This window comes from Larus michahellis, chromosome 11 (assembly GCF_964199755.1).
Source record: "Larus michahellis chromosome 11, bLarMic1.1, whole genome shotgun sequence".
Lineage (NCBI taxonomy): Eukaryota > Metazoa > Chordata > Aves > Charadriiformes > Laridae > Larus > Larus michahellis.
The window spans coordinates 1,483,453-1,497,214 of record NC_133906.1 but is presented as its reverse complement, the minus strand read 5'-3'; the positions used below and the strand labels follow the sequence as shown (position 1 = coordinate 1,497,214).

At 51.1% G+C, this 13,762-nt stretch overlaps 1 protein-coding gene across 1 annotated transcript; it reads right to left on the bottom strand.

Moving 5' to 3' along the window:
- Nucleotides 1-7,015: 7,015 nt before the first annotated feature.
- Nucleotides 7,016-10,220, bottom strand: LOC141750024 (protocadherin alpha-2-like). Its single transcript, XM_074604423.1, has 2 exons — nt 7,669-10,220; nt 7,016-7,099 (listed from the first exon to the last, which is right to left on the bottom strand). Exons 1-2 carry the CDS (start codon nt 10,162-10,164, stop codon nt 7,016-7,018), a joined length of 2,580 nt encoding a protein of 859 aa, XP_074460524.1. The 5' UTR covers nt 10,165-10,220.
- Between the last annotated feature and the right edge of the window lie 3,542 nt (nt 10,221-13,762).

The window sequence follows — 13,762 nt, the reverse complement described above, 5'->3', positions numbered from 1 at the left end:
TCCCTTCAGTTCTCTATTTTCATTCATTTCTGTTCTTCCTCATTTCTTTATTACTTTTTTCTTTTTCTCGGTCCATTTTTTCTTCCTTCTCTTTCTTCTCTACCTTGTTCTTTTCACTCTTCCTCTGCCGTGCTCTAGTCTTTAAACTAGGTGCTTCCCAGTCACCTCCGGCGCCGCGGAGGACACCATCAAAGACGGAGCCATCACCGTTAATTACATGCACCATCAGCGCACCGGCGCGGTACTCTATCGGAGGCGAAGGCTCTTAGAGACCAGGTCTCCTCACCGTCTGCAATATCGCTGTACTCTTGTCGTCTCATTCATGATTTCTTCCGTTCTTTCTCTTTTTTCTTCTTTCGTTTATTACTTCCGTGCTTCATTTCTTACTGCCTTCCTTTTTTCTTTCTTACTTTTCCCTCCTTCTTTCTTTGTTTCCTTCATTCTTTCTCTTCCTCACCACCTTTCTGTGGACAGTGATCATTTATTTTCTCTTTTTCTCTTTATCTTCTTTTTATCTATTGCCTCCTTACTTCCTGCTTGCTATTCTCTCTCTCTGTTCTTCCCTCATCCCTTCTCTATCCCCTTACTCCCTCTCTGCAGTCCTGTCCTCCAGCTCTCTTCTTCTTTCCTCTTTGCCTCTGCTTTCTCTCCTTTACCAGTATATATTCTAATATGACTACATCACACCCTCATGGAGAACAGACATGCTGTCATGCAAGGGCTCTTTCCTCTTCCTCACCACTTTTCATCAAGACTTACACAGCGTCCCACAGTACCAAGGATGCCGAGCTCCTCAACTCCATTAACCATGCACAGATAATATCGGTGCGTGCTGGTCACCTCCTCTGTCCTCTCTTCCTTCATCCATTCCTTTCTTGCTTCGTTTTCCCTCCTTTCATTTTACCTTTCCTCCTTTTTCCTTCTATAGACTACGACCTTTCCTCTGTCCTTTCTCATGTTTTCCTTCTTCTTATCCCTTTGGTCGTCTCTTCTTTTCTCTTCCATACTCACACTTTTTCTCTTTTTTTTTCCTCCTTCTTTGTCTTTCTCTTCCTTTTTCTTTCATGCTCTATCCTGACCTATCCTTGCCTCCTGTTCTCTTCTGCTTCCATCCTTCTCTCTTCTTTTCTTTTTTCCCTTTAACAAAATTGTCTTCAACATGGCTACACCACACTTGCCATGAAGCATGGAAATGGGCTTTGGCAAGAGTTTCCATTCCCCTCCTCTTCCCCCTTCCATGCCTCTGCATGGGGAACAACTTTCCTGCTTTCCTACAGCCTATGCAATTCAGACTGCCTGCTCCTGTACCTTCACTTCTGAAAGAAGACCACATTCTTCAGCCTCCAGTCCACTCGAGGACCCATGAAATAACACAGCAAGGCAATCATATGGCAAAGAACAGATCTGCTGCATCACAACAGAATCCACCACCCTCAGAAGCACAAGCCAGGTACCTGGGGCTTGGGCATCTGTGCAAACAACCTCCAATGAGTCCAAAGAACACAAGGGAGTCTTTCCTTCCAGAACTCAAAACCATCACAACCCACCACGACAACTCCCCAGGAAGGCTGAAAAAGCACAGGGCTACCACAGCTCCTGAGAACTCTGCATGGATCTAGATGAAGAGTTATTCTTTTGGCCTCGTTTTCAACCTGCACAATGAATGGCAAGCTCTTGCTCTCCCTTTCAGGCAGGCATGCACTGCCAGAACAACACACAGAGAACCCAGAACCACAGTATCCAGCGGCATTACTCCCCACAGAATACCTCTCACTCATTAGCATTACAATCCAGGCAATATTCAGTCCATCCAACATAAAGATATAACCACTGAAGAAGAACAAAAGTACATCTGTCTCTCAGACTCATCTTCTTTAGGTAAGAGCGACTCACCTGTAGCATCACTGGTGGTTACTTTCTAGAATAAGAAACATTTTCAGGGCAGGAGAATTGGTTCTAAGGCACATTTTCCCTTAACATTATCAGAGATTTCTGGGGAACCTGGACAGGAAAAAAATCACATTCTGCAAAAGCCCTGAAATCACTGAGCAACAATCAGTGCTTATGCGCTTCTATCACAGGGGAAGCAGAAGGGACACCTGAAAGCTAAGGATATTCTATCAACGTCAATCTCAGCTCAAGACAGTGGAAAAGTCTTCCCCCACACTGATGCCAAACAGCCCAAAGCTTTGTAATCAGGCAGCTGTGAAAATTTTATCATCTGCACCTCATTCATGGTTACCAGCACACTGTCAATGTGAGAGAAGAAAAACCAAATGCGTGGAAATTTCTGCTGAGAGAAGAAAACCGAAGAACCCAATTCCATTTTATTGAAACGCAAGGTTTGGCACAATCTTGAATATTGAGAGTGCTTCTTCCCCTGCCTACCAAGAGAGATGAGCACAGAGACGACTGAGGAGTGCTTGGCATAAGGCAGACAAAGTGATCCAAATTTCAAAAACCACCTGTTGGACCAACAACATACCACATTTAGGAGCAAATAATTAAAGGAAATAGTGGCAGATGTCTTCATATCACACATGAATACCATGGAGGACAAAAGGCTGACTGATGTCAGAACTTCAGGAGGACCTGAGAGGATCCTGGGCACGCAACTCAGTGCATCAGGCCTCTTCTCAAGGTTTTCTATTGGCATCCTCTATGACATGCCATGGGAAATGAGATTTCCAGCTAAATGGACATTCTCCAGTACTTCACCAATGACACAGAACGTGTTCTACCCAGCACCTCCATTTCCCTCAGGAAAGACTCTTCCTCAGTCAAAGTCACCCTCCCAGTGATGCATACCCAGGCCCTACTCCATGACACGAAGAGCATCACTGCCGCAGTACTCAGACATTGCTCCAACAAAATAACATGCCCCAGCCCTCAATACCACGCGGAGCATGACCCAGGCCTTCACACATCCTCATCTTCCCTCGTCATCAGCACAAAGACTATAGAGATGGATGCAAAGGCACTCACTTTTTGGCAGACTCTTCCCAGATGCCTGAACTTCACTCAAAGTACTTTCTGCCTTTTCAGCATTTTCAGGTGCAAACTCTACAGAGCTGCACATTACAGTTCTTAAAGATTCTGTCATTACAGCTGTGACAGCTCAGATCCCAGTCCACACAGATTTGATTCTTCAAGAGAAACACACCAAATGCTAAAGTCTAAGTGTGCTCACAATATCAATGGTGTAGGAAAATTTGTACCATAGAAAACCAGAGCTGGGCTGCTCTGCAGGGTTTGGTGTCTACGTGCACATATCAGAAGGAGTCACGTGTAATAGGACAAAGCATCTCTACTGAGGTGACTCTTCTCTACCGAGGCACCTGTTCAGGTGCACAAGTAGACGAGAGTACAAAAATTATACCCACCTCATCATCGTGTGCCTTTAAAAATCCTGCCTGCGGAGCACAGAATCATCATGGGAACATCAGTGGTGGTGGAAGCTGCTACAGATGCCGCCACTACACAAGGACAGCAGATTGAAGCTCTACCCTCCCACTACACCCTTCCCAAAACAAGTGGAAAAAGGTCCATCAGCTAGTATTCAGCAGTCTGCATGTCTCCCCCTCTTACCAACACAGAGCCTACATCAGGACAACACAAGCACAAGGGACTGTCTCTGGTGCAAGATATTCTTAACCTCAAAAGACATTGTGAGCATTTCAATGCAACGTTCTGTCACAACACCGGTAAGTCCTCAAAGTCCAGACCTTTGGAGCCTGTGAAAGCATCCAGTAGAAGAATACTCTGAAGCCATCCTGCCTCATGCTTCCTTCTAGGCATCCCCCATTCCCCACTCTGGGACATGTGTTCTCAAGACAAGCATATCTCCCATTCTTGTATGCTTATGACATGACTCTTGGGCTTGCCCAAGGATTTCCATACCTTTTCTATGACAGAAAACCAGTGCTGGGCTGCTCTGCAGGGTTTTGCATGTACATGCATGTATCAGAACACATTGGTGATAAGAGGACACACCATCTCTGTCGATGCCACTGGTGCAAGTATAAAAGTAGGGGAAGTCAAACTCCTTCTCTGCCCTTACAAATCCTTCCTGAGGAGGATCAAGGAACCATCGTGACAATATCAACAGCTGCTGAAGCTCATTTACACGCCCACCACAACACAATGACAGCAGATTGAAGCACTACCCTCCCACAACACCTTTCCCAAGACAGCAGTGAAAGTGTTCATCAAACTATTCCACAGTCTGCACCTCAACCCCCACTTACCAACATATTGCCACCTCGGGTAGGCAGCAGCACAAGGGATTGTCTCTGGTAGGAAATGTGGACATTGTGGGCATTTCAATACCACACACTACCTCAAGATCCGTAAGGCCTCCAACTCCAGACACCTTTAGACCCTGAGAAAGGAGCCTTGGCAGCAATACTCTCTGCCCGTCCTGACTCGTGCGCTCCTCTAGGCATCCTCTATTCAACAGTCTGTGACATGCATTCTCAACACAAGCACATCATCTCCCATTCTTGTCCTCTTATGACACAGCCCATTGTTTTCCCAAGAATTTCCAGTTCCTTCATAGAAGGCTTCCAATAAGCAAGGGCAGCCTTCACGTCACATAATGGCCAGGCCTTACACAGTGCCACTGCCACGTTCACCTCTGTCACATGCCACAATTCCCTTTCCTACCTCAACGCTCAATTGACTTTTGTTTACCATTACCATCCATGACAGCACCATAAAAAACATACAGAAAGAACCATCCACATGGTGTCCAGCAAACTCTCGGCAGTTGACCCTTCATGTTAGGCAATGCTTCAGCAATTTCAGAGGGGAATCTTACAGACCTGAGAACAATAGTCTTTGTAGAGGTCATGTCGGCAAAACTCTAATAGCAATAGGCACTGATTTCATGCTGAGAGAAACCAACCCTCTTGTTGACAAGAACACCAATCTAGCGGATGATATCTACTGTGTAGCACAATTGGGTTGAGAGGGGTTTTGTTGTTGAAAAGAGAATTTCCAGGCACTTTTTAAGGGTGTTGCTACTAATGCAAATAATGAAAGAATATCAAAGCAGGTCAGTGCACATCAAGCCACCAGTCCAGCCAGGAATGCAAGTTCACAGGACATTGTGGGCATGTCAGTACCGCACGCTATCTCAAGACACAGAAGGGCTCCAACTTCAGACACCCTGGGAGCCTTTGAGAGGATCCTGGGCAGGAAGATTCGGTGCCCTTCCTGCCTCATGCACCCCTCTAGGCATCCTCCATTCCCCATTCTGGGATGTGTGTTCTCAAGACAAAAAGATCATCTCCCACTATTGCCTTATGACACGGACCATGGTCTTCCCAAGGATTGCCAGTTCCTTCACACAAGTCTTCCCACTGCTCAAGGTCACCCTTCACAACAAGAGATGGACACGCCCTACTCCCACATTTACCTCTGCAACATGACATAGTTTCCCTTCCCGCCTCAGGGCTCACTCCAGCTTTTGCAGACCCCAGGAACACTGGTGGCTCAAATTCAGTCAGCACTAAACCAACACTCCCAGGTCCTTTTCTGCCAGGCAGCTCTCTAGCCACTCTGCCCCAAGCCTCTAGTGCTGCATGGGGTTGCTGTAATCCAAGAACAGGACATGGCACTTGGCCTTGTTCAACCTCATGCCATCGGCCTCAGCCCATCAATCCAGCCTGTCCACTTCCCTCTGCAGACCCTCAAGCAGGTCCACACTCCCACCCACCTTGGTGTTGGCTGCAAACTTACTGAGGGTGCCCTCGATCCCCTCGTCCAGATCACTCATAAAGATATAAAGAGAACAGGCCCCAGTACCAAGCCCTGCGGAACACCACTCGTGACCCACTGACAACTGGATTTAACTCCATTCACCACCACTCTCTGTGCCCGGCCCTCCAGCCACTTTTTTACCCAGCGCAGAGTACTCCCATCCAAGCCATGGGCAGACAGTTTCTCCAGCAGAATGCTGTGGGAAACCCTATCAAAGGCTTTACATAAGTCAAGATAAACAACATCCACAGCCTTTCCCTCATCCACCAAGCGGGTCACTTTGTCACAGAAGGAGATCAGGTTTGTCAAGCAGGACCTGCCTTTCATGAACCCATGCTGACTGGGCCTGATCACATGGTTGTCCTCCATGTGCCACATTATGGCACTCAGGGTGATCTGTTCCATGACCTTCCCAGGCAACAAGGTCAGACTGACAGGCCTGTACTTCCCCAGATCCTCCTTCCAGCCCTTCTTGTGGATCGGCGTCATTCATTTCATGCTATGACAGAACAAACCAAACATTGACAAGCACCCCAATTCAACAGATTCTATTGATTCTGTAGGAGACTTCGGGGTTTGGGGTTTTGTTATCAGGGGATTTGTTTGTTGGTTGGTAGGGCTTTTGTGTTAAAAAGAGGGTTTATTGGTCTCTTGTGACGGTGTGGCTGCAGATACAAATCCTGAAAAACATCATAAAAGCCAGCGTACATCATGCCACTTCTCTAGCCAGGAACACGAGTCCACAAGCATTCCCATCAGTGAGAGCACCATAAAAAACCTAGAGATGGTATCATATACACTGTGTTCAACAGACTCGCTATAGTTGACACTTCATGTTTTGCAATGCTTCAGCTATACCAGATGGAAATGTTACACACCTCGGCGCTCTGTTACACATCTGAAATGTTACACAGCTATTTGTAGAGATGGTGTCAGGATAGCTCTGGCAATGGGCATAGATTTCCTTCCGTGAGAGAACAACCCAAATGTTGATGAGCACAGCACTGCAATGGATAATATCTAACGCATGGGACAATTTGGGTTTTTTTTTGAAAAGGAGGTTTCCAGGGCTTCCATAAGGCTGACAACGTTGATGCAAATATTGAAAGACTCTCAAAAGAGCCCTGCGTACATCATATCCCGTCACTTCTCCACACAGGAACGGCAATCTATAACATGGATTGGGGCAGCAGGAAAAGAAAATTCCCCTTTCTGACACCTACCTTGGGTCACACTCCCCTCCCTGAACACTTTATTCTAGAATGTAAAGTAACAACATAGGTGGAAAAAGAACAGAGGAGAAGACCACAACGCCATCCCTACTTTCTGAAAGACTCTGGTGGGTGAATAAAAATCACAAAATCACAGCATGGGGGCAGAAGATCCTGAAGTCCAATGGTCACCCTGAGTCACAAACTTGAAAAGCACAATCAAAGAAGAGGAGGACAGAGTATTCGACGAGAAACCACAGCTGCAACCAGCACAGTCATCAGACAGCAACGGTAATAAGGCACTAAATACAGCCAGGGGGACCGTCACCACCACAGCCTGAAACTCTTGCACTCCTTCAGCAAGCTCGGGTGGAAATGCTACACACCAGCAAGCCGATGGCATTGCACCTCTCGTCGCAATCACACTCACACCCGCAACATTAAATCTCAGCTGCATCGGTAAAAGCTAGTGGGTGCTGCAATACACTTTTCCCCAAAAAGCAAGAGCCGAAGGGGCAGTGGCAAGGACGCGAAGGCAGATGGTCCCATTCACAGGTCCCATTCACATCCTTAAGCACCCGACAACCACCCACCGCCCCCGCGGGATGAGACACCCCTCCCAACAGCGACTGCCCAGGGGACGGGACGGAAGGGAGAGAAAGGGGCGAGAGGTGAGAAAGGGAGGGCCACTGACCGTGTCCAGGAGAGCGGGCGCCTCCGGATGCGTCTCCTTCGCCGCGGGGACGGGCGCCGGCGGCGGCGGCGGCGGGAAGTTGGGGCTGAAAACCATCAGGTCGCTCTTGCCCGCGCCGTCCGCCACGCACAGGCTCCGGCTCTGCCGCTGCGAGTACGACCAGCTCCCCACTTCGCTGGCGCACACCAGCGTCGCCGCACCGGGCCCCGACAGCACGGCCGCCCGCGGCGCCCACCGCGACGCCACGTACAGCACCACCGCCAGCAGGAACAGGCTCGACACCGCGCAGATCGCCACCACCAGCCACACGTTCGTCGCCGCAGACGACGACACCGACGCGCCGCCCTCCGCCGGACGCAGCCCTACCCCCGACGACGACGACGACGACGACGAGCCCGCGGCCGCCAGCGCCGCCTCGCCGCCCTCCACCAGCGACACGCTCAGCGTGGCCGTGGCCGAGAGCGACGGCTCCCCGTGGTCACGCACCACGATCACCAGCCGCTGCCGCGGGCCGTCCGCCTCCTCCAGCGCCCGCGCCGTGCTCACCTCGCCGCTGTACAGCCCCACGCGGAACGGGCCCTTCCCCCGCGGCTCCCACAGCTCGTAGCGCAGCCACGCGTTGTAGCCCGAGTCCGCGTCCACCGCCCGGATCTTCGCCACCACCTGCCCCGCCGGCGTCCCCCACGACGCCCACGCCCACGCCCACACCGACCCCGACGCCGCCTCCGACGACGACCCGGACCACGCGCCGACGCCCGACGCCGGCAGCAGCGCCGGCGCGTTGTCGTTCTCGTCCACCACGAAGACCTGCACCGTGGCGTTGCCGCACAGCGACGGCTCCCCCGCGTCCACCGCACGCACCTCGAACTGCAGCACCTGCACCTCCTCGTAGTCCAACGGCCGCAGCGCCCACAGCCGCCCGCTCTCCGCGTCCACCGACACGTAGCTCGACGCCGACCGCCACCCCCCGCCCGACGACGCGCCCCCGACACCGCCCTCCCACACCGAGTAGCTCACGCGCCCGTTGCCCGCCTCGTCCGGGTCCCGCGCCCACACACGCGCCAGCTCCGCGCCCGCCGCGTTGTTCTCCCGCGCCAGCACCGTGTACACCGCCTGCGCGAACGCCGGCGCGTTGTCGTTCACGTCCGACACCGGCACACGCACCCCGCGACTGGCGCGCAGCGGCGGCGACCCGCCGTCCTCCGCACGCACCTCCACCTCGTACTCCGACACCCGCTCCCGGTCCAGCGCCTCCCGCAGCACCAGCGAGTACGACCCCGCGAACGTCGACACCAGACCGAACGGCGACGCCGGCCACACCGCGCACCGCACGCGCCCGTTCGACCCCGAGTCCCGGTCCGACACGCTCAGCAGCGCCACCACCGTCCCCACCGCCGCGTCCTCCGACACCGGCACCGACAGCGACGTCACCCACACCTCCGGCGCGTTGTCGTTCACGTCCATCACCTCCAGCACCACCCTGCAGTGTCCCGACAGCGGAGGTGTCCCCTTATCTGTCGCTTCGATTTGCATCTCGTATGAACGGACGTCCTCAAAGTCCAAGGCGCCCGTGAGACGGATCTCCCCCGTCTGCGTATTTAAAAGGAAACTTTTTAATCGCTTCGGAGGAAAAATATTGATCGCAGTGAATGTCACTTCGGAATTACTTCCCACGTCTGGATCCGTGGCGTTCACACGCACCACCAGCGTCCCCTCTGTAGCGTTCTCCGGCAGCTGCACTTTATACACAGACTGGTTGAACTGGGGCGCGTTGTCGTTGGCGTCCAGCACCGAGATCAACAGCTCCATCGCGCCCGTTAGCGACGGACGGCCACCGTCACTCGCCGTCAACACCAAACGGTGCACAGGCAAAGTCTCGCGGTCCAGCGGTTTTGTGAGTACGAGAGACAGAGATTCACGGTATTCTTCACTCCGCTGTAAATCCAAACCAAAATACTCGCTGGGGCTGAGTGTATAGGAGAGCTGCGCGTTGGCTCCGATATCTGCATCCGACGCGCCCTCCAGCGGAAACCGGGACCCCGGCAGCGACAGCTCCGCGATGCTGAGGTTTTTGCGGGCGGCGGGGAAGAGCGGGGCGTTGTCGTTGATGTCGGTCACCTCCAGCTCCACGTGGAAGACGCGCAGCGGCCGCTCCACCAGCACCTCCAGGCGCAGGGCGCACGGCGCGCTCTTCCCGCACAGCTCCTCCCGGTCCAGACGCGAGCTCACCACCAGCGCCCCGCTCGTCCCGCTCACCTCCACGCTCGCACGACGGCCCTGCGACACCAGACGCAAGCGCCGCGACTCCGCATCGCCCGCCTCCAGGCCCAGGTCCTGCGACAGACGACCCACCACCGTCCCGGCCTTGGCTTCCTCCGGCACCGAGTACCGCACCTGACCAGCGACCAGCGCCCACGCCGCCTGCACCACCACCACCACCCGCAACACGGCACACCAGCACTGCTGGCGTGGTCCGTAAACGTCCATCGCAGTCATCAATTCCTTTTTTTCCCCACCGTCTCGTTAAAGATCTTTATATTGAAACGATTTTAGCCGTGCGCTGTACAGTAAATCCTTCCTCAGGGGCTGCGCATCTTCTGCGCTGCTCTTTCTCTCATCTGCATTCTTTTTTTATGTGCACCGGAAGGTCTTTCCCCGCCCTCCCCCTGCTTTTAGTATACGTTTATTAGGTCAGAGCGACATCATGTGGCATTCTGGACGAATTGCCTCTTACGGTTCTCTGTAAATAGCGCTGGTTTGCTTCATCTCTGCCCTTTCCCATTCCATGCAATTCGATTCTTTCTCACTTTGTTGCCGAATATTTTATCCCCAGAATTTTCATTTCATTGGTTTAGGAGAACTTCACATGATTCTCCCCAGCTTCTTCATAGAGGGCCCTTCTGTCAGCTTTTCTGAAACAGTGCTTTTCACTAACTACACCTGATTTTGAGGCCTGAATTTTGTTCTTTGGTTAAAATAGCCATAAAAATCCTATAGAAGTTTTATTTCTTCTCGGAGACGCTTTATTTGCTTTTCGACTGGTGTTTATTGTTACCTCTGTGCATCTTGATTTGTAGCCCCTGTCATCAGTTCAAATGGCCGAAAACACTTCACACTTATTTTCTTGTGAAATGGTCTTGCCATAAATTATATTGAACACAGTTTTCAATCAATGGGACAGGTCCCAAGAATACCCTGATTGAGGTTCCTCTGTCAGAAACCTTGAGGTTTAATTGAAGTGTTTCCGAACTGCACGTTCCACACACAGTTCTATACATTTCTTGCATCAAAATATATCTAGAAGTGGTTTGTAACGACGCCACCGGGGTGAGGGTGTTCTGTGAGCAACTCTTTTAAGAACTGAGGGTAGAAGGAAGAGGAAAAACAAGGAAACACATCCCCTTTTTGCGGTCCCTGTGTTCCCGCGCACAGCATCCCTCTGAGGGAATAGGAGGGTCAAACGATTCGGCGATAACTCCACAGGAGATACTCCCTGTTACCCATCAGCTCTGCTGACAGCGCAAATGACCACCCTGCTATGAAACTTTGAGTGGAAAGGGGAGGTAGAAGGAAAGCAGACTCTGAGAAACGCAGATTACTCCACATTTTCCTCTACACGGAGACGGGCGACACATGGGACGGCATAAGTGAGAGGAGACGCATTCTACATGCGTCGACTCCAGTCCCTTGGGAGAAAACAGGACAGCCGTGTCATGGGGGAGATCCTCCCTTTAAATGAGACAGGGCTGCGTTTTTCCGCTATCTGTGCTCTCCATTCGTGCTCGCCTTTTGCCGGAGGCTCGTCGGTGTCGCAGCATACTGGAATACCGCCCCCGCATCCCCGCCCCGGCAAAGCCAAGTGCGCAGCTGTGGGAGGATTTTCGACCACCGTTTGAAGCGTCAAGGCAAAATCCGCCGCGCACAGCTCTCGTCCGCCCTCGTCCGCATTCACCATCGCCTGCTCCGGGCCCCCGCAGGCAGCCGGGCTGCGACACACCGGCCCCGCGGCCGCCGCGCTTCCCGCAGCCACCGCGCTTCCCGCAGTCGGACTGAGGATGAGACCAACTTCTGCCGTTACGTCTGCAGCTCATGTACACAGACAACAGTTCAAAAGATTATCGAACACCATTGCGCCTACTGACCCTTTTGTATTCCTGCCCGACTGATCTCCACAGCGCCGTCGGTTCATACGGAAATCCGCCGCTGAAGGTAGTTAGGCTTTCCGGGGACAGCAATGATCCGTCCCTGATGCCATTTTTGTATGGCGTATGCCATCAAAACGCAACGACGACCTCTTCCTACTGCGTCTTAGTAACTTACCTGCGTTTCCTTTTCCCGAAATCAAAATGGATCAAAATATTATGATCCATCTCTGATGACATTTTTGTATGGCGTATGCCATCAAAGCTCTTCCTATTGCCTCTTAGTAACTTACCTGCATTTCCTTTTCCCGACCAGAGACGGGGTTTTCTCCCCGAGGAAGGCATTCGGACAGACCGCGTTTCATATCACAAATCTTTGTGGAATTTCAGCCTTTGGAGATGAAGCGCTCTCCCTCCAGCGCTGCTCGAGAGAGAAGCAGCCCACGGGAAGTGGCAAAAGGGACCTCTGGCAGACACTGATGCTGGGGACACGGACTTACTAAGGCCATCAGCACATCCCTATCTCATTCACAACGCCTACACAGGTTTTCTAATTCTCTTCCATTGTTTAGGTCTACACACGGGTTTTCTTCAGTCTCACACTATCATTACCATTTCGCAGAGGTAAGTCGACAGAGGTAAATCTACCCTACCAAGTACAACAGCAGTTCTTAACTTCTTCCAGATGCAGGCAACAGAATCGATCTTTTTGATCAGAGGACCAAGGAAAAACATGCTACGAGGCACTATTTTTGCCACGTTAACCTGGAGACACGTTCCCGACCTCTGAGTTTCCTGGAGTTTTCTGGCAGTTTGTTTTAATTCGTGTGACAAAAGAAATAAAGGTTTGGGTAGAGATCGCCGTCTTGAATCGTGGATAGGAAGAGATGCCAAGACAGATCTCCTATCAACAAATTCATCACATTTGCTCCACGGCAGTCCAGGACAAGAGGTGTTCAAGCAGGATGGGTTTTGGCTGGATTTGTTTGTTTGTTTGTTTTTTTCCCCGACTTACCTGCTTGCTAAATTAATCAACTTACCTGGAATAAGTAGATCTTCTCTGGAGGAATATTTCATGCCATATTTATAGGGATGAAAATACTATGCCGATGTCAGCAAAAATAGCACCATTTTATTTTGAAGTATCTTACAGTCTTGCTAGCGTCTAAGTTAAGCTTACTGTAAAATGTAGTAGGATGTTTCAAATCAGTAAAACAGCTATTAATGAGATGACAAGCACTGACGTCAAGGATAGAGGATATGATGTCCCTTTTACTGTGGTTTGAACGCTTGTCTGCATCATTCCTATATCCACCAAGCAGGAACTGGAATAAATGGTCCCACAATGCTAGAGATGTGAGCTTAGCTAGGGATAAAGGTCCCTAGCCATGTGAAAGCCAAGGTCCCAGTCCATGTGAAGTTCTCATTCTGATGAAATCCAGCTACTACCCGAGTAGTAGTAGGGTAGTGGGTAGCACTGGCAAATCCTTAAGCACTGTAGCATTGCACTGCTACCACAGATGTACACCTAAGTTGCCTTTTATACCACCTATATCTATAATGAGAAGCTACGAAGTCGTAAGAAAAAGCTGAGATCCTGTGAAAAACACCCGGGTTTGAGGAAGGCTTAGTTTAGCTACTCCATCTTTTGTCAGTCTCAGAGTATGCCCTGTGCCTCTGACTAAGCAGCAAGACGTGAGGATTGGTTATCCACATCAATAAAGAATCTGTACAGAAAAACCAGTAAAAGCTACTCACCTTCACACCCCGACAACCCACCAAGTGCTGGGGCGTTACCCTGAGTCTCCTCCATTAGATAGGAAGGGATGAAAGCCTAGCTCAATTGTTTCAAAAAATAACCGCGGGTTTCGACATCCCGAGCTCAGTTCATCCATCAGAGCTCACGGAGTGAACGCTGGATTCTTAGAAAAGCAAGTAGACCCCAATAGCAA